The following is a 27,296-nucleotide window of genomic DNA, read 5'->3' as shown; positions in this document are numbered from 1 at the left end:
TTGGTACTCACTGGAGCAGTGTCTGAATGTAGAAACCAGGCCGATACTCACTGGAGCAGTGTCTGAATGTAGAGACCAGGCGGGTACTCACTGGAGCAGTGTCTGAATGTAGAAACCAGGCCGATACTCACTGGAGCAGTGTCTGAATGTAGAAACCAGGCCGATACTCACTGGAGCAGTGTCTGAATGTAGAGACCAGGTCGGTACTCAATGGAGCAGTGTCTGGATGTAGAGACCAGGTCAATACTCACTGGAGCAGTGTCTGAATGTAGATACCAGATCGGTACTCACTGGAGCAGTGTCTGAATGTAGAGACCAGACCGGTACTCACTGGAGCAGTGTCTGAATGTAGATACCAGATCGGTACTCACTGGAGCAGTGTCTGAATGTAGAGACCAGACCGGTACTCACTGGAGCAGTGTCTGAATGTAGAGACCAGGCCGGTACTCACTGGAGCAGTGTCTGAACTCGAAGCGTAGGTGTGACCCTCTGAAGCAGTCTATGGGGATGGGTAGTTTAACCACTTCGCTCCAGCGGGGGCTGTTGTTGTGGTAGAGGACAAATGAGCGATGTTCACTGATGTGAGGCTCACCACTGCCCAGGCTGATACAGTCCTGAGAAGAACAGGGAAGTACATATCGATACAGACACACACGGACACCATACAATTATTTAGATTGTTTCAAAAACAGTACCAGTCCAAAGTCTGGATGCACCCACTCCAGGGTTTTCCTTTATTTCTACAATTTTCTACATTTATAGAATAATAGTGAAGACATCAAAACTATGAAATAACACATATGGAACCATGTAGTAACCAAAAAAGTGTTAAACAAATCTAAATATATTTTATATTTGAGATTCTTCTTATAGCCACGCTTTGCTTTGATGACAGCTTTGCACACTCTTGGCATTCTATCAACCAGCTTCATGAGGTAGTCACCTGGAATGGATTTCAATTAACAGATGTGCCTTGTTAAAAGTTCATTTGTGGAATTTCTTTCCTTCTTGAGCCAATCACTTGTGTTGTGACAAGGTAGGGGTGATATACAGAAGATGGCCCTATTTGGTAAAAGACCAAGTCCATATTATGGCAAGAACAGCTCAAATAAGCAGAGAGAAACAACAGTCCATCATTACTTTCAGACATGAAGGTCAGTCAATCTGGAATATTTCAAGAACATTGAAAGGTTCTTCTGTTGGTCACAGATACCTTTAAAAAAATTAAAAACCAGTTAAAAAATTAAACCAGTTAAAAAATTAAACCAGTTCAAAATTTAAAAAAATTAAGGCGTCACATCTCTTTCACATAGAGTTGATCAGGATGTTGGTTGTCCTCCCACTTCTCTTCAATTGTTTAAATTGCTGTGTGAAGTTGCTGGATATTGGCGGGAACTGGAATACACTGTCATACAAGTCGATCCAGAGCATCCTAAACATGCTCGTTGGGTGACTTGTCTGGTGAGTATGCAGGCCATGGAAGAACTGGGACATTTTCAGCTTCCAGGGAATTGTGTACAGATCCTTGTGACATTGGGCCATGTATTATCATGCTTGAAACATGAGGTCATGGTTGTGGATGAATGGCACGGCAATGGGCCTCGGGATCTCATCACGATATCTCTGTGTCAATGACCATCCAAGGTGAGCATTTGCCCTTGAAGTCGGTTACGACGCCGAACTTCAGTCAGGCCAAAACTCAGATGAGCTGCTCTGAGACGGTTTCTGAAGAAATTCTTTGGTTTTGTAAACCCACAGTTTCATTGGCTGTCAGAGGAGCTGGTCTCAAACGAACCCGCAGGTGAAGAAGCCGGATGTGGAGGTCCTGGGCTGCCGTGGTTACACGTGTTCTTTGGTTATGAGGCCTGCAAAATTCTCTAAAACAACGTTGAAGGCGGTTTATGGTAGAGAAATGAACATTAAATTATCTGGCAACATCTCTTCCTATGATCTTTACACACGTTGCGTTTATATATTTTTTGTTTAGTGTATAAAATCGTAAAGTCGCCTGACGTTTCAAGGTCTTCAGGAAGAAAAAAAAACACCTACTTTGAGTATTTCTCCGTCTGCGAAGAGCACGTAGACGGAGACCTCAATGTTCTTCTGGACACTCTTGCCTCCCCTCTCAAAGTCTCCTCTTTCCAAGGTGAGGTACAGGTCGTTACGGATGTCACCTGGGGAGATTAGACACACGATTTACATCAAGGGGCTCAACTTTGATCGCATCAACAACAGGTTGTTTGTAAAAAACTTTTTTATAAATGACTGAAATGAATTCACTTTCGGTGGATTGGTTGGTCAAAGTCTGTTGTTACGACGTGACGATATTATGATGGATATTTGTTATTTATTATTATTTTTATTTGAACGAAATCCCCCGTTTCTGTCTACGACATAACAGTGATTCCGGCTGGTAGAGAGAGGCTGTGGAGAGGAGAGTTTACACCCAGCTCTTCCACCTCCAGAGCCTCCTTCACTTCCCCTCCCAAAACATGACCTTTTCCCTGGGTAAACACTCAGCTAACTGGCTCCACCACCCCCTGGATGTGCGGCTAGATGCCGAAACACATCATCGATCTTTTCGAAACTGTTGACCTATTTACCCGCGCGCGCACACACACACACACACACACACACACACACACACACACACACACACACACACACACACACACACACACACACACACACACACACACACACACACACACACACACACACACACACACACACACACACACACACACACACACACACACACACACACACACACACACACACACGTATGCGTGAACATACACACACATCTGTCAACATACACACACGTGTCAACATACACACACATACACACATGTGTCAACATACACACACATACACACACACGTGTGTCAACATACACACACACACACACAAACACACACACGTGTGTCAACATACACACACACACACAAACACACACACATGTGTCAACATACACACACATACACACACACGTGTGTCAACATACACACACACACACAAACACACACACGTGTGTCAACATACACACACACAAACACAGACACGCGTCAACACACAGACACGCGTCAACACACAGACACACGTCAACACACACACACGCGTCAACACACACACACACGTCAACACACACACACACGTCAACACACACACACCATCCTATTCAGAGCTCTCATTTCTTTCTTTTTTTCGTCCTGGTTCTAAAGCTTAAGACATTTTTTTGACTGTTGAAATGAAAAAAATGAAAAAAAGAAGAAGCTCAATCCATCATTGTCTATGGGTGAGTTTTAAACCAAGAGATCAACTGTTGGGACTACGATGTGTGTGGATATTGTACAGTAACGCCTAAGAAGCTTCGGATCCTAAAAAAGGAGATATTACTTAGAGTAAAACATCTCTATATCTCCACGATGTTATTAAATACTACATCAATGAATATTCTGCCATGAGATAATGGTCTTTTTTAGGAGATGCTTTCCTTCCTCAGAATTCAGTGAGTCTGATTGCTGTTCTACACGGTACTAACCATTAATATTGAAAAGCTGGGAACAATGAGCATCCATTGTCTTTAAGAGGAACAGTGTGTATTGATTGGTGGGCTGGATCACAGACAGATTGTACAGTAAGAGGTTTCTCAAGTACAGTAACTTGTTTCTCAAGTAGCGAACATCAGAAAACCCCTTTTAGATGTTTTAGTGATGCATTGAAGATGAGGAAGCCACATGACTACATTTTAACTACATTATTACATAATATTACTAAAATGTAACTACATTATTACAGTAATATTACTACAGTTTAACCACATTATAACATAATATCTCTCTCTGTTGCACTCTCTCTGGTCTCTCTCTCTCTCTCTCTCTGTTCTCTCTCTCTGTTCTCTCTCTCTGTTCTCTCTCATTGTTCTCTCTCTCTCTCTCTCTCTCTCTCTCTCTCTCTCTCTCTCTCTCTCTCTCTCTCTCTCTCTCTCTCTCTCTCTCTCTCTCTCTCTCACTCACTCTCTCTGGTCTCTCTCTCTGTTCTCTCTCTCCCTGTTCTCTCTCTCTGTTCTCTCTTGCTCTTTCTGTCTCTCTCTCTCTCTCTGTTCTCTGTTCTCTCTTGCTCTCTCTCTCTCTCTGGTCTCTCTCATTGTTCTCTCTCTCTCTCTCTCTCTCTCTCTCTCTCTCTCTCTCTCTCTCTCTCTCTCTCTCTCTCTCTCTCTCTCTCTCTCTCTCTCTCTCTCTCTGTTCTCTCTCTCTGTTCTCTCTCTCCCTGTTCTCTCTCTCTGTTCTCTGTTCTCTGTTCTCTCTCTCTCTCTCTCTCTCTCTTCTCTCTCTCTCTGTTCTCTCTCTCTGTTCTCTCTTGCTCTTTCTGTCTTCTCTCTCTCTCTGGTCTCTCTCTCTGTTCTCTGTTCTCTCTTGCTCTCTCTCTCTCTCTGGTCTCTCTCATTGTTCTCTCTCTCTCTCTCTCTCTCTCTCTCTCTCTCTCTCTCTCTCTCTCTCTCTCTCTCTCTCTCTCTCTCTCTCTGTCTCTCTCTCTCTGGTCTCTCTCTCTCTCACTCTCTCTGTTCTCTGTTCTCTCTTGCTCTTTCTGTCTTCTCTCTCTCTCTCTCTCTCTCTCTCACACTCTCCCTGTTCTCTCTCTCCCTGTTCTCTCTCTCCCTGTTCTCTCTCTCTGTTCTCTGTTCTCTCTTGCTCTTTCTGTCTTCTCTCTCTCTCTTTATCTAGCTCTCCCCAGCCCCACTCTTTCTAACTCACTGCCTCTCTGTTTCTCCCCCTCTCGCTTACCTCGCTCTCGATCCAAACACCCATCAAATCCATCTCATCTTCTCCAAATACCACCTTGCCCATTTAAAGAAAAGCCTCCACTCACTCATTCACAGTCCTCATGTGGTTGCACATGGAAACGGAGATATACTGTATACCCATAAGCATATAAACATCGGTGGCACCGGAGGCGATTACCCCAAATGAGGAAAGATTGTATAGGAATGATGACGGTAATATGAATGTGAAGATAGACAGACAGACTGTGTTTGCTTTCAACGCCTGATTAGACTGTGGCTATGTGCCAATGTCCAATGGCATATCATATTAGGGATATTGTAACACAGACCGTTAGTATTTCTGTGTTCATATTAAATAACTGATATAAATGCCGGAGAAGCTGGGTGGGAGGCTCTGTCAGTGGCTGCATCCTGTTTTTCTCTATCCAATTGGTAGTTACAGTCTTGTCTCATCGCTGCAACTCCCGAGAGGCGAAGGTCGAGAGCCGCGCGTCCTCCGAAACACGACCCAACCAAGCCGCACTGCTTCTCTGACACAATGCCCACTTAATCTGGGAAGCCAGCCGCACCAATGTGTCGGAGGAAACACTGTACACCTGGTGACCATGGCAGCGTGCACTACGCCCGGCCCGCCACAGGAGTCGCTAGTTCGCGATGGGACAAGGACATCCCTGACGGCCAAACCCTCCCCTAACCCGGACGACGCTGGGCCAATTGTGCGCAGCCCCCATGGATCTCCCGGTCACAGCCGGCTGCGACAGAGCCTGGAGTCAAACCAGGATCTCTAATGGCACAGCTAGCAACTGTGATGCAGTGCTGTAGACCACCACCTCACTCATGAGGCCCTCTGTTGTGCATCCTAAATGGTAACCTATTCCCTATATAGTGCACTACTTTAGACCAGAGCCCTATGGAACCCTATTCCCTATATAGTATACTACTTTAGACCAGAGCCCTATGGAACCCTATTCCCTATATAGTGCACTACTTTAGACCAGAGCTCTATAGAACCCTATTCCCTATATAGTGCACTACTTTAGACCAGAGCCCTATGGAACCCTATTCCCTATATAGTGCACTACTTTAGACCAGAGCTCTATAGAACCCTATTCCCTATATAGTGCACTACTTTAGACCAGAGCCCTATGGAACCCTATTCCCTATATAGTGCACTACTTTAGACCAGAGCTCTATAGAACCCTATTCCCTATATAGTGCACTACTTTAGACCAGAGCCCTATGGAACCCTATTCCCTATATAGTGCACTACTTTAGACCAGAGCCCTATGGAACCCTATTCCCTATATAGTATACTACTTTAGACCAGAGCCCTATGGAACCCTATTCCCTATATAGTGCACTACTTTAGACCAGAGCCCTATGGAACCCTATTCCCTATATAGTACACTACTTTAGACCAGAGCCCTATGGAACCCTATTCCCTATATAGTGCACTAAGTTTGACCAGAGCCCTATAGAACCCTATTCACTAACAGTGCACTAAGTTTGACCAGAGCCCTATAGAACCCTATTCACTAACAGTGCACTAAGTTTGACCAGAACCCTATAGAACCCTATTCACTAACAGTGCACTAAGTTTGACCAGAACCCTATAGAACCCTATTCACTAACAGTGCACTAAGTTTGACCAGAACCCTATAGAACCCTATTCACTAACAGTGCACTAAGTTTGACCAGAACCCTATAGAACCCTATTCACTAACAGTGCACTAAGTTTGACCAGAACCCTATAGAACCCTATTCACTAACAGTGCACTAAGTTTGACCAGAACCCTATAGAACCCTATTCACTAACAGTGCACTAAGTTTGACCAGAACCCTATAGAACCCTATTCACTAACAGTGCACTAAGTTTGACCAGAGCCCTATAGAACCCTATTCACTAACAGTGCACTAAGTTTGACCAGAGCCCTATAGAACCCTATTCACTAACAGTGCACTAAGTTTGACCAGAGCCCTATAGAACCCTATTCACTAACAGTGCACTAAGTTTGACCAGAGCCCTATAGAACCCTATTCACTAACAGTGCACTAAGTTTGACCAGAGCCCTATAGAACCCTATTCACTAACAGTGCACTAAGTTTGACCAGAGCCCTATAGAACCCTATTCCCTATATAGTGCACTACTTTAGACCAGAGCCCTATGGAACCCTATTCCCTATATAGTGCACTACTTTAGACCAGAGCCCTATAGAACCCTATTCACTAACAGTGCACTAAGTTTGACCAGAGCCCTATAGAACCCTATTCACTAACAGTGCACTAAGTTTGACCAGAGCCCTATAGAACCCTATTCACTAACAGTGCACTAAGTTTGACCAGAGCCCTATAGAACCCTATTCACTAACAGTGCACTAAGTTTGACCAGAGCCCTATAGAACCCTATTCACTAACAGTGCACTAAGTTTGACCAGAACCCTATAGAACCCTATTCACTAACAGTGCACTAAGTTTGACCAGAGCCCTATAGAACCCTATTCACTAACAGTGCACTAAGTTTGACCAGAACCCTATAGAACCCTATTCACTAACAGTGCACTAAGTTTGACCAGAGCCCTATAGAACCCTATTCACTAACAGTGCACTAAGTTTGACTAGCACTAGATGATATGTGGCTGCAATCACATGGTTTATCGATGGTATCTGGGTCTTAGTAGATCGGACCCCATTAAAGCTTTAATGTCCCATTTAGCTGCCCGTGACACACACACACACACACACACACACACACACACACACACACACACACACACACACACACACACACACACACACACACACACACACACACACACACACACACACACACACACACACACACACACACACACACACACACACACACACACAATCATGGATTATTTCAGGTTACAGGAAGGACAGTCAGACACTGAAACATGTTGTTGAGTACTAGGCTAGATGTAGGGCTGAGTACTAGGCTAGATGTGTCCATGTAGGGCTGAGTACTAGGCTAGATGTAGGGCTGAGTACTAGGCTAGATGTGTCCATGTAGGGCTGAGTACTAGGCTAGATGTGTGAGTACCAGATGTAGGGCTGAGTACTAGGCTAGATGTGTCCATGTAGGGCTGAGTACTAGGCTAGATGTGTCCATGTAGGGCTGAGTACTAGGCTAGATGTAGGGCTGAGTACTAGGCTAGATGTGTCCATGTAGGGCTGAGTACTAGGCTAGATGTAGGGCTGAGTACTAGGCTAGATGTGTCCATGTAGGGCTGAGTACTAGGCTAGATGTAGGGCTGAGTACTAGGCTAGATGTGTCCATATAGGGCTGAGTACTAGGCTAGATGTGTCCATGTAGGGCTGAGTACTAGGCTAGATGTGTCCATGTAGGGCTGAGTACTAGGCTAGATGTGTCCATGTAGGGCTGAGTACTAGGCTAGATGTAGGGCTGAGTACTAGGCTAGATGTGTCCATGTAGGGCTGAGTACTAGGCTAGATGTAGGGCTGAGTACTAGGCTAGATGTGTCCATGTAGGGCTGAGTACTAGGCTAGATGTAGGGCTGAGTACTAGGCTAGATGTGTCCATGGGGCTGAGTACTAGGCTAGATGTGTCCATGTAGGGCTGAGTACTAGGCTAGATGTGTCCATGTAGGGCTGAGTACTAGGCTAGATGTGTCCATGTAGGGCTGAGTACTAGGCTAGATGTAGGGCTGAGTACTAGGCTAGATGTAGGGCTGAGTACTAGGCTAGATGTAGGGCTAAGTACTAGGCTAGATGTAGGGCTGAGTACTAGGCTAGATGTGTCCATGTAGGGCTGAGTACTAGGCTAGATGTAGGGCTGAGTACTAGGCTAGATGTAGGGCTGAGTACTAGGCTAGATGTAGGGCTGAGTACTAGGCTAGATGTAGGGCTGAGTACTAGGCTAGATGTAGGGCTGAGTACTAGGCTAGATGTAGGGCTGAGTACTAGGCTAGATGTGTCCATGTAGGGCTGAGTACTAGGCTAGATGTAGGGCTGAGTACTAGGCTAGATGTGTCCATGTAGGGCTGAGTACTAGGCTAGATGTGTCCATGTAGGGCTAAGTACTAGGCTAGATGTAGGGCTGAGTACTAGGCTAGATGTGTCCATATAGGGCTGAGTACTAGGCTAGATGTGTCCATGTAGGGCTAAGTACTAGGCTAGATGTAGGGCTGAGTACTAGGCTAGATGTGTCCATGTAGGGCTGAGTACTAGGCTAGATGTAGGGCTGAGTACTAGGCTAGATGTGTCCATGTAGGGCTGAGTACTAGGCTAGATGTAGGGCTGAGTACTAGGCTAGATGTGTCCATGTAGGGCTGAGTACTAGGCTAGATGTGTCCATGTAGGGCTGAGTACTAGGCTAGATGTGTCCATGTAGGGCTGAGTACTAGGCTAGATGTGTCCATGTAGGGCTGAGTACTAGGCTAGATGTAGGGCTGAGTACTAGGCTAGATGTGTCCATGTAGGGCTGAGTACTAGGCTAGATGTAGGGCTGAGTACTAGGCTAGATGTGTCCATGTAGGGCTGAGTACTAGGCTAGATGTAGGGCTGAGTACTAGGCTAGATGTGTCCATGTAGGGCTGAGTACTAGGCTAGATGTGTCCATGTAGGGCTGAGTACTAGGCTAGATGTGTCCATGTAGGGCTGAGTACTAGGCTAGATGTGTCCATGTAGGGCTGAGTACTAGGCTAGATGTAGGGCTGAGTACTAGGCTAGATGTAGGGCTGAGTACTAGGCTAGATGTAGGGCTAAGTACTAGGCTAGATGTAGGGCTGAGTACTAGGCTAGATGTGTCCATGTAGGGCTGAGTACTAGGCTAGATGTAGGGCTGAGTACTAGGCTAGATGTAGGGCTGAGTACTAGGCTAGATGTAGGGCTGAGTACTAGGCTAGATGTAGGGCTGAGTACTAGGCTAGATGTAGGGCTGAGTACTAGGCTAGATGTAGGGCTGAGTACTAGGCTAGATGTGTCCATGTAGGGCTGAGTACTAGGCTAGATGTAGGGCTGAGTACTAGGCTAGATGTGTCCATGTAGGGCTGAGTACTAGGCTAGATGTGTCCATGTAGGGCTAAGTACTAGGCTAGATGTAGGGCTGAGTACTAGGCTAGATGTGTCCATATAGGGCTGAGTACTAGGCTAGATGTGTCCATGTAGGGCTAAGTACTAGGCTAGATGTAGGGCTGAGTACTAGGCTAGATGTGTCCATGTAGGGCTGAGTACTAGGCTAGATGTAGGGCTGAGTACTAGGCTAGATGTGTCCATGTAGGGCTGAGTACTAGGCTAGATGTAGGGCTGAGTACTAGGCTAGATGTGTCCATGTAGGGCTGAGTACTAGGCTAGATGTGTCCATGTAGGGCTGAGTACTAGGCTAGATGTGTCCATGTAGGGCTGAGTACTAGGCTAGATGTGTCCATGTAGGGCTGAGTACTAGGCTAGATGTAGGGCTGAGTACTAGGCTAGATGTAGGGCTGAGTACTAGGCTAGATGTAGGGCTAAGTACTAGGCTAGATGTAGGGCTGAGTACTAGGCTAGATGTGTCCATGTAGGGCTGAGTACTAGGCTAGATGTAGGGCTGAGTACTAGGCTAGATGTAGGGCTGAGTACTAGGCTAGATGTAGGGCTGAGTACTAGGCTAGATGTAGGGCTGAGTACTAGGCTAGATGTAGGGCTGAGTACTAGGCTAGATGTGTCCATGTAGGGCTGAGTACTAGGCTAGATGTAGGGCTGAGTACTAGGCTAGATGTAGGGCTGAGTACTAGGCTAGATGTAGGGCTGAGTACTAGGCTAGATGTAGGGCTGAGTACTAGGCTAGATGTAGGGCTGAGTACTAGGCTAGATGTGTCCATGTAGGGCTGAGTACTAGGCTAGATGTAGGGCTGAGTACTAGGCTAGATGTGTCCATGTAGGGCTGAGTACTAGGCTAGATGTGTCCATGTAGGGCTAAGTACTAGGCTAGATGTAGGGCTGAGTACTAGGCTAGATGTGTCCATATAGGGCTGAGTACTAGGCTAGATGTGTCCATGTAGGGCTAAGTACTAGGCTAGATGTAGGGCTGAGTACTAGGCTAGATGTGTCCATGTAGGGCTGAGTACTAGGCTAGATGTAGGGCTGAGTACTAGGCTAGATGTGTCCATGTAGGGCTGAGTACTAGGCTAGATGTAGGGCTGAGTACTAGGCTAGATGTGTCCATGTAGGGCTGAGTACTAGGCTAGATGTGTCCATGTAGGGCTGAGTACTAGGCTAGATGTGTCCATGTAGGGCTGAGTACTAGGCTAGATGTGTCCATGTAGGGCTGAGTACTAGGCTAGATGTAGGGCTGAGTACTAGGCTAGATGTAGGGCTGAGTACTAGGCTAGATGTAGGGCTAAGTACTAGGCTAGATGTAGGGCTGAGTACTAGGCTAGATGTGTCCATGTAGGGCTGAGTACTAGGCTAGATGTAGGGCTGAGTACTAGGCTAGATGTAGGGCTGAGTACTAGGCTAGATGTAGGGCTGAGTACTAGGCTAGATGTAGGGCTGAGTACTAGGCTAGATGTAGGGCTGAGTACTAGGCTAGATGTAGGGCTGAGTACTAGGCTAGATGTGTCCATGTAGGGCTGAGTACTAGGCTAGATGTAGGGCTGAGTACTAGGCTAGATGTAGGGCTGAGTACTAGGCTAGATGTAGGGCTGAGTACTAGGCTAGATGTAGGGCTGAGTACTAGGCTAGATGTAGGGCTGAGTACTAGGCTAGATGTGTCCATGTAGGGCTGAGTACTAGGCTAGATGTAGGGCTGAGTACTAGGCTAGATGTGTCCATGTAGGGCTGAGTACTAGGCTAGATGTGTCCATGTAGGGCTAAGTACTAGGCTAGATGTAGGGCTGAGTACTAGGCTAGATGTGTCCATATAGGGCTGAGTACTAGGCTAGATGTGTCCATGTAGGGCTAAGTACTAGGCTAGATGTAGGGCTGAGTACTAGGCTAGATGTGTCCATGTAGGGCTGAGTACTAGGCTAGATGTAGGGCTGAGTACTAGGCTAGATGTGTCCATGTAGGGCTGAGTACTAGGCTAGATGTAGGGCTGAGTACTAGGCTAGATGTGTCCATGTAGGGCTGAGTACTAGGCTAGATGTGTCCATGTAGGGCTGAGTACTAGGCTAGATGTGTCCATGTAGGGCTGAGTACTAGGCTAGATGTGTCCATGTAGGGCTGAGTACTAGGCTAGATGTAGGGCTGAGTACTAGGCTAGATGTAGGGCTGAGTACTAGGCTAGATGTAGGGCTAAGTACTAGGCTAGATGTAGGGCTGAGTACTAGGCTAGATGTGTCCATGTAGGGCTGAGTACTAGGCTAGATGTAGGGCTGAGTACTAGGCTAGATGTAGGGCTGAGTACTAGGCTAGATGTAGGGCTGAGTACTAGGCTAGATGTAGGGCTGAGTACTAGGCTAGATGTAGGGCTGAGTACTAGGCTAGATGTGTCCATGTAGGGCTGAGTACTAGGCTAGATGTAGGGCTGAGTACTAGGCTAGATGTAGGGCTGAGTACTAGGCTAGATGTAGGGCTGAGTACTAGGCTAGATGTAGGGCTGAGTACTAGGCTAGATGTAGGGCTGAGTACTAGGCTAGATGTGTCCATGTAGGGCTGAGTACTAGGCTAGATGTAGGGCTGAGTACTAGGCTAGATGTGTCCATGTAGGGCTGAGTACTAGGCTAGATGTGTCCATGTAGGGCTAAGTACTAGGCTAGATGTAGGGCTGAGTACTAGGCTAGATGTGTCCATATAGGGCTGAGTACTAGGCTAGATGTGTCCATGTAGGGCTAAGTACTAGGCTAGATGTAGGGCTGAGTACTAGGCTAGATGTGTCCATGTAGGGCTGAGTACTAGGCTAGATGTAGGGCTGAGTACTAGGCTAGATGTGTCCATGTAGGGCTGAGTACTAGGCTAGATGTAGGGCCGAGTACTAGGCTAGATGTAGGGCTGAGTACTAGGCTAGATGTAGGGCTGAGTACTAGGCTAGATGTAGGGCTGAGTACTAGGCTAGATGTAGGGCTGAGTACTAGGCTAGATGTATCCATGTAGGGCTGAGTACTAGGCTAGATGTAGGGCTGAGTACTAGGCTAGATGTAGGGCTGAGTACTAGGCTAGATGTAGGGCTGAGTACTAGGCTAGATGTATCCATGTAGGGCTGAGTACTAGGCTAGATGTAGGGCTGAGTACTAGGCTAGATGTAGGGCTGAGTACTAGGCTAGATGTAGGGCTGAGTACTAGGCTAGATGTATCCATGTAGGGCTGAGTACTAGGCTAGATGTATCCATGTAGGGCTGAGTACTAGGCTAGATGTATCCATGTAGGGCTGAGTACTAGGCTAGATGTAGGGCTGAGTACTAGGCTAGATGTGTCCATGTAGGGCTGAGTACTAGGCTAGATGTAGGGCTGAGTACTAGGCTAGATGTAGGGCTGAGTACTAGGCTAGATGTATCCATGTAGGGCTGAGTACTAGGCTAGATGTAGGGCTGAGTACTAGGCTAGATGTAGGGCTGAGTACTAGGCTAGATGTAGGGCTGAGTACTAGGCTAGATGTAGGGCTGAGTACTAGGCTAGATGTAGGGCTGAGTACTAGGCTAGATGTAGGGCTGAGTACTAGGCTAGATGTGTCCATGTAGGGCTGAGTACTAGGCTAGATGTAGGGCTGAGTACTAGGCTAGATGTGTCCATGTAGGGCTGAGTACTAGGCTAGATGTGTCCATGTAGGGCTAAGTACTAGGCTAGATGTAGGGCTGAGTACTAGGCTAGATGTGTCCATATAGGGCTGAGTACTAGGCTAGATGTGTCCATGTAGGGCTAAGTACTAGGCTAGATGTAGGGCTGAGTACTAGGCTAGATGTGTCCATGTAGGGCTGAGTACTAGGCTAGATGTAGGGCTGAGTACTAGGCTAGATGTGTCCATGTAGGGCTGAGTACTAGGCTAGATGTAGGGCCGAGTACTAGGCTAGATGTAGGGCTGAGTACTAGGCTAGATGTAGGGCTGAGTACTAGGCTAGATGTAGGGCTGAGTACTAGGCTAGATGTAGGGCTGAGTACTAGGCTAGATGTATCCATGTAGGGCTGAGTACTAGGCTAGATGTAGGGCTGAGTACTAGGCTAGATGTAGGGCTGAGTACTAGGCTAGATGTAGGGCTGAGTACTAGGCTAGATGTATCCATGTAGGGCTGAGTACTAGGCTAGATGTAGGGCTGAGTACTAGGCTAGATGTATCCATGTAGGGCTGAGTACTAGGCTAGATGTATCCATGTAGGGCTGAGTACTAGGCTAGATGTAGGGCTGAGTACTAGGCTAGATGTGTCCATGTAGGGCTGAGTACTAGGCTAGATGTAGGGCTGAGTACTAGGCTAGATGTAGGGCTGAGTACTAGGCTAGATGTATCCATGTAGGGCTGAGTACTAGGCTAGATGTAGGGCCGAGTACTAGGCTAGATGTAGGGCTGAGTACTAGGCTAGATGTATCCATGTAGAGCTGACTACTAGGCTAGATGTATCCATGTAGAGCTGAGTACTAGGCTAGATGTATCCATGTAGAGCTGAGTACTAGGCTAGATGTAGGGCTGAGTACTAGGCTAGATGTATCCATGTAGGGCTGAGTACTAGGCTAGATGTAGGGCTGAGTACTAGGCTAGATGTAGGGCTGAGTACTAGGCTAGATGTAGGGCTGAGTACTAGGCTAGATGTAGGGCTGAGTACTAGGCTAGATGTATCCATGTATGGCTGAGTACTAGGCTAGATGTAGGGCTGAGTACTAGGCTAGATGTATCCATGTAGGGCTGAGTACTAGGCTAGATGTAGGGCTGAGTACTAGGCTAGATGTATCCATGTAGGGCTGAGTACTAGGCTAGATGTAGGGCTGAGTACTAGGCTAGATGTGTCCATGTAGGGCTGAGTACTAGGCTAGATGTGTCCATGTAGGGCTAAGTACTAGGCTAGATGTAGGGCTGAGTACTAGGCTAGATGTGTCCATATAGGGCTGAGTACTAGGCTAGATGTGTCCATGTAGGGCTAAGTACTAGGCTAGATGTAGGGCTGAGTACTAGGCTAGATGTGTCCATGTAGGGCTGAGTACTAGGCTAGATGTAGGGCTGAGTACTAGGCTAGATGTGTCCATGTAGGGCTGAGTACTAGGCTAGATGTAGGGCCGAGTACTAGGCTAGATGTAGGGCTGAGTACTAGGCTAGATGTAGGGCTGAGTACTAGGCTAGATGTAGGGCTGAGTACTAGGCTAGATGTAGGGCTGAGTACTAGGCTAGATGTAGGGCTGAGTACTAGGCTAGATGTATCCATGTAGGGCTGAGTACTAGGCTAGATGTAGGGCTGAGTACTAGGCTAGATGTAGGGCTGAGTACTAGGCTAGATGTAGGGCTGAGTACTAGGCTAGATGTATCCATGTAGGGCTGAGTACTAGGCTAGATGTATCCATGTAGGGCTGAGTACTAGGCTAGATGTATCCATGTAGGGCTGAGTACTAGGCTAGATGTAGGGCTGAGTACTAGGCTAGATGTGTCCATGTAGGGCTGAGTACTAGGCTAGATGTAGGGCTGAGTACTAGGCTAGATGTAGGGCTGAGTACTAGGCTAGATGTATCCATGTAGGGCTGAGTACTAGGCTAGATGTAGGGCTGAGTACTAGGCTAGATGTAGGGCTGAGTACTAGGCTAGATGTATCCATGTAGAGCTGACTACTAGGCTAGATGTATCCATGTAGAGCTGAGTACTAGGCTAGATGTAGGGCTGAGTACTAGGCTAGATGTATCCATGTAGAGCTGAGTACTAGGCTAGATGTATCCATGTAGAGCTGAGTACTAGGCTAGATGTAGGGCTGAGTACTAGGCTAGATGTGTCCATGTAGGGCTGAGTACTAGGCTAGATGTGTCCATGTAGGGCTAAGTACTAGGCTAGATGTAGGGCTGAGTACTAGGCTAGATGTGTCCATATAGGGCTGAGTACTAGGCTAGATGTGTCCATGTAGGGCTAAGTACTAGGCTAGATGTAGGGCTGAGTACTAGGCTAGATGTGTCCATGTAGGGCTGAGTACTAGGCTAGATGTAGGGCTGAGTACTAGGCTAGATGTGTCCATGTAGGGCTGAGTACTAGGCTAGATGTAGGGCCGAGTACTAGGCTAGATGTAGGGCTGAGTACTAGGCTAGATGTAGGGCTGAGTACTAGGCTAGATGTAGGGCTGAGTACTAGGCTAGATGTAGGGCTGAGTACTAGGCTAGATGTAGGGCTGAGTACTAGGCTAGATGTATCCATGTAGGGCTGAGTACTAGGCTAGATGTAGGGCTGAGTACTAGGCTAGATGTAGGGCTGAGTACTAGGCTAGATGTAGGGCTGAGTACTAGGCTAGATGTATCCATGTAGGGCTGAGTACTAGGCTAGATGTATCCATGTAGGGCTGAGTACTAGGCTAGATGTATCCATGTAGGGCTGAGTACTAGGCTAGATGTAGGGCTGAGTACTAGGCTAGATGTGTCCATGTAGGGCTGAGTACTAGGCTAGATGTAGGGCTGAGTACTAGGCTAGATGTAGGGCTGAGTACTAGGCTAGATGTATCCATGTAGGGCTGAGTACTAGGCTAGATGTAGGGCCGAGTACTAGGCTAGATGTAGGGCTGAGTACTAGTCTAGATGTAGGGCTGAGTACTAGGCTAGATGTAGGGCTGAGTACTAGGCTAGATGTATCCATGTAGGGCTGAGTACTAGGCTAGATGTAGGGCTGAGTACTAGGCTAGATGTATCCATGTAGGGCTGAGTACTAGGCTAGATGTAGGGCTGAGTACTAGGCTAGATGTATCCATGTAGGGCTGAGTACTAGGCTAGATGTAGGGCTGAGTACTAGGCTAGATGTATCCATGTAGGGCTGAGTACTAGGCTAGATGTATCCATGTAGGGCTGAGTACTAGGATAGATGTAGAGCTGAGTACTAGGCTAGATGTATCCATGTAGGGCTGAGTACTAGGCTAGATGTATCCATGTAGGGCTGAGTACTAGGCTAGATGTATCCATGTAGGGCTGAGTACTAGGCTAGATGTATCCATGTAGGGCTGAGTACTAGGCTAGATGTATCCATGTAGGGCTGAGTACTAGGCTAGATGTATCCATGTAGGGCTGAGTACTAGGCTAGATGTATCCATGTAGGGCTGAGTACTAGGCTAGATGTATCCATGTAGGGCTGAGTACTAGGCTAGATGTAGGGCTGAGTACTAGGCTAGATGTAGGGCTGAGTACTAGGCTAGATGTATCCATGTAGGGCTGAGTTCTAGGCTAGATGTAGGGCTGAGTACTAGGCTAGATGTATCCATGTAGGGCTGAGTACTAGGCTAGATGTAGGGCTGAGTACTAGGCTAGATGTATCCATGTAGGGCTGAGTACTAGGATAGATGTATCCATGTAGGGCTGAGTACTAGGCTAGATGTAGGGCTGAGTACTAGGCTAGATGTATCCATGTAGGGCTGAGTACTAGGCTAGATGTATCCATGTAGGGCTGAGTACTAGGCTAGATGTATCCATGTAGGGCTGAGTACTAGGCTAGATGTATCCATGTAGGGCTGAGTACTAGGCTAGATGTAGGGCTGAGTACTAGGCTAGATGTACCCATGTAGGGCTGAGTACTAGGCTAGATGTATCCATGTAGGGCTGAGTACTAGGCTAGATGTAGGGCTGAGTACTAGGCTAGATGTATCCATGTAGGGCTGAGTACTAGGCTAGATGTAGGGCTGAGTACTAGGCTAGATGTAGGGCTGAGTACTAGGCTAGATGTATCCATGTAGGGCTGAGTACTAGGCTAGATGTATCCATGTAGGGCTGAGTACTAGGCTAGATGTAGGGCTGAGTACTAGGCTAGATGTAGGGCTGAGTACTAGGCTAGATGTATCCATGTAGGGCTGAGTACTAGGCTAGATGTATCCATGTAGGGCTGAGTACTAGGCTAGATGTATCCATGTAGGGCTGAGTACTAGGCTAGATGTAGGGCTGAGTACTAGGCTAGATGTAGGGCTGAGTACTAGGCTAGATGTATCCATGTAGGGCTGAGTACTAGGCTAGATGTATCCATGTAGGGCTGAGTACTAGGCTAGATGTATCCATGTAGGGCTGAGTACTAGGCTAGATGTATCCATGTAGGGCTGAGTACTAGGCTAGATGTAGGGCTGAGTACTAGGCTAGATGTAGGGCTGAGTACTAGGCTAGATGTATCCATGTAGGGCTGAGTACTAGGCTAGATGTATCCATGTAGGGCTGAGTACTAGGCTAGATGTATCCATGTAGGGCTGAGTACTAGGCTAGATGTATCCATGTAGGGCTGAGTACTAGGCTAGATGTATCCATGTAGGGCTGAGTACTAGGCTAGATGTAGGGCTGAGTACTAGGCTAGATGTAGGGCTGAGTACTAGGCTAGATGTAGGGCTGAGTACTAGGCTAGATGTAGGGCTGAGTACTAGGCTAGATGTAGGGCTGAGTACTAGGCTAGATGTATCCATGTAGGGCTGAGTACTAGGCTAGATGTATCCATGTAGGGCTGAGTACTAGGCTAGATGTAGGGCTGAGTACTAGGCTAGATGTATCCATGTAGGGCTGAGTACTAGGCTAGATGTATCCATGTAGGGCTGAGTACTAGGCTAGATGTATCCATGTAGGGCTGAGTACTAGGCTAGATGTAGGGCTGAGTACTAGGCTAGATGTAGGGCTGAGTACTAGGCTAGATGTAGGGCTGAGTACTAGGCTAGATGTATCCATGTAGGGCTGAGTACTAGGCTAGATGTAGGGCTGAGTACTAGGCTAGATGTATCCATGTAGGGCTGAGTACTAGGCTAGATGTAGGGCTGAGTACTAGGCTAGATGTATCCATGTAGGGCTGAGTACTAGGCTAGATGTATCCATGTAGGGCTGAGTACTAGGCTAGATGTATCCATGTAGGGCTGAGTACTAGGCTAGATGTATCCATGTAGGGCTGAGTACTAGGCTAGATGTAGGGCTGAGTACTAGGCTAGATGTATCCATGTAGGGCTGAGTACTAGGCTAGATGTAGGGCTGAGTACTAGGCTAGATGTATCCATGTAGGGCTGAGTACTAGGCTAGATGTAGGGCTGAGTACTAGGCTAGATGTATCCATGTAGGGCTGAGTACTAGGCTAGATGTATCCATGTAGGGCTGAGTACTAGGCTAGATGTATCCATGTAGGGCTGAGTACTAGGCTAGATGTAGGGCTGAGTACTAGGCTAGATGTGTCCATATAGGGCTGAGTACTAGGCTAGATGTATCCATGTAGGGCTGAGTACTAGGCTAGATGTAGGGCTGAGTACTAGGCTAGATGTATCCATGTAGGGCTGAGTACTAGGCTAGATGTATCCATGTAGGGCTGAGTACTAGGCTAGATGTAGGGCTGAGTACTAGGCTAGATGTAGGGCTGAGTACTAGGCTAGATGTATCCATGTAGGGCTGAGTACTAGGCTAGATGTATCCATGTAGGGCTGAGTACTAGGCTAGATGTAGGGCTGAGTACTAGGCTAGATGTATCCATGGGGCTGAGTACTAGGCTAGATGTATCCATGTAGGGCTGAGTACTAGGCTAGATGTAGGGCTGAGTACTAGGCTAGATGTATCCATGTAGGGCTGAGTACTAGGCTAGATGTAGGGCTGAGTACTAGGCTAGATGTATCCATGTAGGGCTGAGTACTAGGCTAGATGTAGGGCTGAGTACTAGGCTAGATGTATCCATGTAGGGCTGAGTACTAGGCTAGATGTAGGGCTGAGTACTAGGCTAGATGTATCCATGTAGGGCTGAGTACTAGGCTAGATGTATCCATGTAGGGCTGAGTACTAGGCTAGATGTAGGGCTGAGTACTAGGCTAGATGAGGGGCTGAGTACTAGGCTAGATGTAGGGCTGAGTACTAGGCTAGATGTAGGGCTGAGTACTAGGCTAGATGTATCCATGTAGGGCTGAGTACTAGGCTAGATGTATCCATGTAGGGCTGAGTACTAGGCTAGATGTATCCATGTAGGGCTGAGTACTAGGCTAGATGTAGGGCTGAGTACTAGGCTAGATGTATCCATGTAGGGCTGAGTACTAGGCTAGATGTAGGGCTGAGTACTAGGCTAGATGTATCCATGTAGGGCTGAGTACTAGGCTAGATGTAGGGCTGAGTACTAGGCTAGATGTATCCATGTAGGGCTGAGTACTAGGCTAGATGTAGGGCTGAGTACTAGGCTAGATGTATCCATGTAGGGCTGAGTACTAGGCTAGATGTATCCATGTAGGGCTGAGTACTAGGCTAGATGTAGGGCTGAGTACTAGGCTAGATGTATCCATGTAGGGCTGAGTACTAGGCTAGATGTATCCATGTAGGGCTGAGTACTAGGCTAGATGTATCCATGTAGGGCTGAGTACTAGGCTAGATGTATCCATGTAGGGCTGAGTACTAGGCTAGATGTATCCATGTAGGGCTGAGTACTAGGCTAGATGTATCCATGTAGGGCTGAGTACTAGGCTAGATGTAGGGCTGAGTACTAGGCTAGATGTAGGGCTGAGTACTAGGCTAGATGTAGGGCTGAGTACTAGGCTAGATGTAGGGCTGAGTACTAGGCTAGATGTATCCATGTAGGGCTGAGTACTAGGCTAGATGTATCCATGTAGGGCTGAGTACTAGGCTAGATGTATCCATGTAGGGCTGAGTACTAGGCTAGATGTAGGGCTGAGTACTAGGCTAGATGTATCCATGTAGGGCTGAGTACTAGGCTAGATGTAGGGCTGAGTACTAGGCTAGATGTATCCATGTAGGGCTGAGTACTAGGCTAGATGTAGGGCTGAGTACTAGGCTAGATGTATCCATGTAGGGCTGAGTACTAGGCTAGATGTAGGGCTGAGTACTAGGCTAGATGTATCCATGTAGGGCTGAGTACTAGGCTAGATGTATCCATGTAGGGCTGAGTACTAGGCTAGATGTAGTGCTGAGTACTAGGCTAGATGTATCCATGTAGGGCTGAGTACTAGGCTAGATGTAGGGCTGAGTACTAGGCTAGATGTATCCATGTAGGGCTGAGTACTAGGCTAGATGTATCCATGTAGGGCTGAGTACTAGGCTAGATGTATCCATGTAGGGCTGAGTACTAGGCTAGATGTATCCATGTAGGGCTGAGTACTAGGCTAGATGTATCCATGTAGGGCTGAGTACTAGGCTAGATGTATCCATGTAGGGCTGAGTACTAGGCTAGATGTATCCATGTAGGGCTGAGTACTAGGCTAGATGTATCCATGTAGGGCTGAGTACTAGGCTAGATGTATCCATGTAGGGCTGAGTACTAGGCTAGATGTATCCATGTAGGGCTGAGTACTAGGCTAGATGTATCCATGTAGGGCTGAGTACTAGGCTAGATGTATCCATGTAGGGCTGAGTACTAGGCTAGATGTATCCATGTAGGGCTGAGTACTAGGCTAGATGTATCCATGTAGGGCTGAGTACTAGGCTAGATGTATCCATGTAGGGCTGAGTACTAGGCTAGATGTAGGGCTGAGTACTAGGCTAGATGTAGGGCTGAGTACTAGGCTAGATGTAGGGCTGAGTACTAGGCTAGATGTAGGGCTGAGTACTAGGCTAGATGTATCCATGTAGGGCTGAGTACTAGGCTAGATGTAGGGCTGAGTACTAGGCTAGATGTATCCATGTAGGGCTGAGTACTAGGCTAGATGTAGGGCTGAGTACTAGGCTAGATGTATCCATGTAGGGCTGAGTACTAGGCTAGATGTATACTAGGCTAGATGTAGGGCTGAGTACTAGGCTAGATGTATCCATGTAGGGCTGAGTACTAGGCTAGATGTAGGGCTGAGTACTAGGCTAGATGTATCCATGTAGGGCTGAGTACTAGGCTAGATGTAGGGCTGAGTACTAGGCTAGATGTATCCATGTAGGGCTGAGTACTAGGCTAGATGTAGGGCTGAGTACTAGGCTAGATGTATCCATGTAGGGCTGAGTACTAGGCTAGATGTATCCATGTAGGGCTGAGTACTAGGCTAGATGTAGGGCTGAGTACTAGGCTAGATGTAGGGCTGAGTACTAGGCTAGATGTAGGGCTGAGTACTAGGCTAGATGTATCCATGTAGGGCTGAGTACTAGGCTAGATGTAGGGCTGAGTACTAGGCTAGATGTAGGGCTGAGTACTAGGCTAGATGTATCCATGTAGGGCTGAGTACTAGGCTAGATGTATCCATGTAGGGCTGAGTACTAGGCTAGATGTAGGGCTGAGTACTAGGCTAGATGTAGGGCTGAGTACTAGGCTAGATGTAGGGCTGAGTACTAGGCTAGATGTATCCATGTAGGGCTGAGTACTAGGCTAGATGTATCCATGTAGGGCTGAGTACTAGGCTAGATGTAGGGCTGAGTACTAGGCTAGATGTATCCATGTAGGGCTGAGTACTAGGCTAGATGTATCCATGTAGGGCTGAGTACTAGGCTAGATGTATCCATGTAGGGCTGAGTACTAGGCTAGATGTAGGGCTGAGTACTAGGCTAGATGTAGGGCTGAGTACTAGGCTAGATGTAGGGCTGAGTACTAGGCTAGATGTATCCATGTAGGGCTGAGTACTAGGCTAGATGTAGGGCTGAGTACTAGGCTAGATGTATCCATGTAGGGCTGAGTACTAGGCTAGATGTAGGGCTGAGTACTAGGCTAGATGTATCCATGTAGGGCTGAGTACTAGGCTAGATGTATCCATGTAGGGCTGAGTACTAGGCTAGATGTAGGGCTGAGTACTAGGCTAGATGTATCCATGTAGGGCTGAGTACTAGGCTAGATGTAGGGCTGAGTACTAGGCTAGATGTATCCATGTAGGGCTGAGTACTAGGCTAGATGTAGGGCTGAGTACTAGGCTAGATGTATCCATGTAGGGCTGAGTACTAGGCTAGATGTATCCATGTAGGGCTGAGTACTAGGCTAGATGTAGGGCTGAGTACTAGGCTAGATGTGTCCATATAGGGCTGAGTACTAGGCTAGATGTATCCATGTAGGGCTGAGTACTAGGCTAGATGTAGGGCTGAGTACTAGGCTAGATGTATCCATGTAGGGCTGAGTACTAGGCTAGATGTATCCATGTAGGGCTGAGTACTAGGCTAGATGTAGGGCTGAGTACTAGGCTAGATGTAGGGCTGAGTACTAGGCTAGATGTATCCATGTAGGGCTGAGTACTAGGCTAGATGTATCCATGTAGGGCTGAGTACTAGGCTAGATGTAGGGCTGAGTACTAGGCTAGATGTATCCATGTAGGGCTGAGTACTAGGCTAGATGTATCCATGTAGGGCTGAGTACTAGGCTAGATGTAGGGCTGAGTACTAGGCTAGATGTATCCATGTAGGGCTGAGTACTAGGCTAGATGTATCCATGCTAGATGGCTAGGGCTGAGTACTAGGCTAGATGTATCCATGTAGGGCTGAGTACTAGGCTAGATGTAGGGCTGAGTACTAGGCTAGATGTATCCATGTAGGGCTGAGTACTAGGCTAGATGTAGGGCTGAGTACTAGGCTAGATGTATCCATGTAGGGCTGAGTACTAGGCTAGATGTATCCATGTAGGGCTGAGTACTAGGCTAGATGTAGGGCTGAGTACTAGGCTAGATGTATCCATGTAGGGCTGAGTACTAGGCTAGATGTAGGGCTGAGTACTAGGCTAGATGTATCCATGTAGGGCTGAGTACTAGGCTAGATGTATCCATGTAGGGCTGAGTACTAGGCTAGATGTAGGGCTGAGTACTAGGCTAGATGAGGGGCTGAGTACTAGGCTAGATGTAGGGCTGAGTACTAGGCTAGATGTAGGGCTGAGTACTAGGCTAGATGTATCCATGTAGGGCTGAGTACTAGGCTAGATGTATCCATGTAGGGCTGAGTACTAGGCTAGATGTATCCATGTAGGGCTGAGTACTAGGCTAGATGTATCCATGTAGGGCTGAGTACTAGGCTAGATGTAGGGCTGAGTACTAGGCTAGATGTAGGGCTGAGTACTAGGCTAGATGTAGGGCTGAGTACTAGGCTAGATGTATCCATGTAGGGCTGAGTACTAGGCTAGATGTAGGGCTGAGTACTAGGCTAGATGTATCCATGTAGGGCTGAGTACTAGGCTAGATGTAGGGCTGAGTACTAGGCTAGATGTATCCATGTAGGGCTGAGTACTAGGCTAGATGTATCCATGTAGGGCTGAGTACTAGGCTAGATGTAGGGCTGAGTACTAGGCTAGATGTATCCATGTAGGGCTGAGTACTAGGCTAGATGTAGGGCTGAGTACTAGGCTAGATGTATCCATGTAGGGCTGAGTACTAGGCTAGATGTAGGGCTGAGTACTAGGCTAGATGTATCCATGTAGGGCTGAGTACTAGGCTAGATGTATCCATGTAGGGCTGAGTACTAGGCTAGATGTAGGGCTGAGTACTAGGCTAGATGTGTCCATATAGGGCTGAGTACTAGGCTAGATGTATCCATGTAGGGCTGAGTACTAGGCTAGATGTAGGGCTGAGTACTAGGCTAGATGTATCCATGTAGGGCTGAGTACTAGGCTAGATGTATCCATGTAGGGCTGAGTACTAGGCTAGATGTAGGGCTGAGTACTAGGCTAGATGTAGGGCTGAGTACTAGGCTAGATGTATCCATGTAGGGCTGAGTACTAGGCTAGATGTATCCATGTAGGGCTGAGTACTAGGCTAGATGTAGGGCTGAGTACTAGGCTAGATGTATCCATGTAGGGCTGAGTACTAGGCTAGATGTATCCATGTAGGGCTGAGTACTAGGCTAGATGTAGGGCTGAGTACTAGGCTAGATGTATCCATGTAGGGCTGAGTACTAGGCTAGATGTAGGGCTGAGTACTAGGCTAGATGTATCCATGTAGGGCTGAGTACTAGGCTAGATGTAGGGCTGAGTACTAGGCTAGATGTATCCATGTAGGGCTGAGTACTAGGCTAGATGTAGGGCTGAGTACTAGGCTAGATGTATCCATGTAGGGCTGAGTACTAGGCTAGATGTATCCATGTAGGGCTGAGTACTAGGCTAGATGTAGGGCTGAGTACTAGGCTAGATGTATCCATGTAGGGCTGAGTACTAGGCTAGATGTAGGGCTGAGTACTAGGCTAGATGTATCCATGTAGGGCTGAGTACTAGGCTAGATGTATCCATGTAGGGCTGAGTACTAGGCTAGATGTAGGGCTGAGTACTAGGCTAGATGAGGGGCTGAGTACTAGGCTAGATGTATCCATGTAGGGCTGAGTACTAGGCTAGATGTATCCATGTAGGGCTGAGTACTAGGCTAGATGTAGGGCTGAGTACTAGGCTAGATGTAGGGCTGAGTACTAGGCTAGATGTAGGGCTGAGTACTAGGCTAGATGTATCCATGTAGGGCTGAGTACTAGGCTAGATGTATCCATGTAGGGCTGAGTACTAGGCTAGATGTAGGGCTGAGTACTAGGCTAGATGTATCCATGTAGGGCTGAGTACTAGGCTAGATGTATCCATGTAGGGCTGAGTACTAGGCTAGATGTATCCATGTAGGGCTGAGTACTAGGCTAGATGTAGGGCTGAGTACTAGGCTAGATGTAGGGCTGAGTACTAGGCTAGATGTAGGGCTGAGTACTAGGCTAGATGTATCCATGTAGGGCTGAGTACTAGGCTAGATGTAGGGCTGAGTACTAGGCTAGATGTATCCATGTAGGGCTGAGTACTAGGCTAGATGTAGGGCTGAGTACTAGGCTAGATGTATCCATGTAGGGCTGAGTACTAGGCTAGATGTATCCATGTAGGGCTGAGTACTAGGCTAGATGTAGGGCTGAGTACTAGGCTAGATGTATCCATGTAGGGCTGAGTACTAGGCTAGATGTAGGGCTGAGTACTAGGCTAGATGTATCCATGTAGGGCTGAGTACTAGGCTAGATGTAGGGCTGAGTACTAGGCTAGATGTATCCATGTAGGGCTGAGTACTAGGCTAGATGTATCCATGTAGGGCTGAGTACTAGGCTAGATGTAGGGCTGAGTACTAGGCTAGATGTGTCCATATAGGGCTGAGTACTAGGCTAGATGTATCCATGTAGGGCTGAGTACTAGGCTAGATGTAGGGCTGAGTACTAGGCTAGATGTATCCATGTAGGGCTGAGTACTAGGCTAGATGTATCCATGTAGGGCTGAGTACTAGGCTAGATGTAGGGCTGAGTACTAGGCTAGATGTAGGGCTGAGTACTAGGCTAGATGTATCCATGTAGGGCTGAGTACTAGGCTAGATGTATCCATGTAGGGCTGAGTACTAGGCTAGATGTAGGGCTGAGTACTAGGCTAGATGTATCCATGTAGGGCTGAGTACTAGGCTAGATGTATCCATGTAGGGCTGAGTACTAGGCTAGATGTAGGGCTGAGTACTAGGCTAGATGTATCCATGTAGGGCTGAGTACTAGGCTAGATGTAGGGCTGAGTACTAGGCTAGATGTATCCATGTAGGGCTGAGTACTAGGCTAGATGTAGGGCTGAGTACTAGGCTAGATGTATCCATGTAGGGCTGAGTACTAGGCTAGATGTAGGGCTGAGTACTAGGCTAGATGTATCCATGTAGGGCTGAGTACTAGGCTAGATGTATCCATGTAGGGCTGAGTACTAGGCTAGATGTAGGGCTGAGTACTAGGCTAGATGTATCCATGTAGGGCTGAGTACTAGGCTAGATGTAGGGCTGAGTACTAGGCTAGATGTATCCATGTAGGGCTGAGTACTAGGCTAGATGTATCCATGTAGGGCTGAGTACTAGGCTAGATGTAGGGCTGAGTACTAGGCTAGATGAGGGGCTGAGTACTAGGCTAGATGTAGGGCTGAGTACTAGGCTAGATGTAGGGCTGAGTACTAGGCTAGATGTATCCATGTAGGGCTGAGTACTAGGCTAGATGTATCCATGTAGGGCTGAGTACTAGGCTAGATGTATCCATGTAGGGCTGAGTACTAGGCTAGATGTAGGGCTGAGTACTAGGCTAGATGTATCCATGTAGGGCTGAGTACTAGGCTAGATGTAGGGCTGAGTACTAGGCTAGATGTATCCATGTAGGGCTGAGTACTAGGCTAGATGTAGGGCTGAGTACTAGGCTAGATGTATCCATGTAGGGCTGAGTACTAGGCTAGATGTAGGGCTGAGTACTAGGCTAGATGTATCCATGTAGGGCTGAGTACTAGGCTAGATGTATCCATGTAGGGCTGAGTACTAGGCTAGATGTAGGGCTGAGTACTAGGCTAGATGTATCCATGTAGGGCTGAGTACTAGGCTAGATGTATCCATGTAGGGCTGAGTACTAGGCTAGATGTATCCATGTAGGGCTGAGTACTAGGCTAGATGTATCCATGTAGGGCTGAGTACTAGGCTAGATGTATCCATGTAGGGCTGAGTACTAGGCTAGATGTATCCATGTAGGGCTGAGTACTAGGCTAGATGTAGGGCTGAGTACTAGGCTAGATGTAGGGCTGAGTACTAGGCTAGATGTAGGGCTGAG

General features: G+C 47.4%; 1 protein-coding gene across 9 annotated transcripts in view; it reads right to left on the bottom strand.

Annotated features, from left to right (window-relative positions):
• LOC124004047 (dedicator of cytokinesis protein 3-like) overlaps positions 1-27,296 on the bottom strand; it is a 465,878-nt gene that overhangs the window by 136,897 nt on the left and 301,685 nt on the right. For all 9 annotated transcript variants that reach the window (XM_046312789.1, XM_046312790.1, XM_046312794.1 and 6 more), the window contains exons 15-16: positions 2,050-2,174; positions 452-614 (exon numbers count right to left, since the gene is read on the bottom strand). In XM_046312789.1, the coding sequence (XP_046168745.1) occupies positions 452-614; positions 2,050-2,174 (288 nt within the window). The remainder of the gene's footprint in view (positions 1-451; positions 615-2,049; positions 2,175-27,296) is intronic.

This window comes from Oncorhynchus gorbuscha, linkage group LG18 (genome assembly GCF_021184085.1).
Source record: "Oncorhynchus gorbuscha isolate QuinsamMale2020 ecotype Even-year linkage group LG18, OgorEven_v1.0, whole genome shotgun sequence".
Classification (NCBI taxonomy): Eukaryota; Metazoa; Chordata; class Actinopteri; order Salmoniformes; family Salmonidae; genus Oncorhynchus; species Oncorhynchus gorbuscha.
Note: the sequence above shows the minus strand (reverse complement) of the source record. Positions and strands in the feature narration are given on the sequence as shown.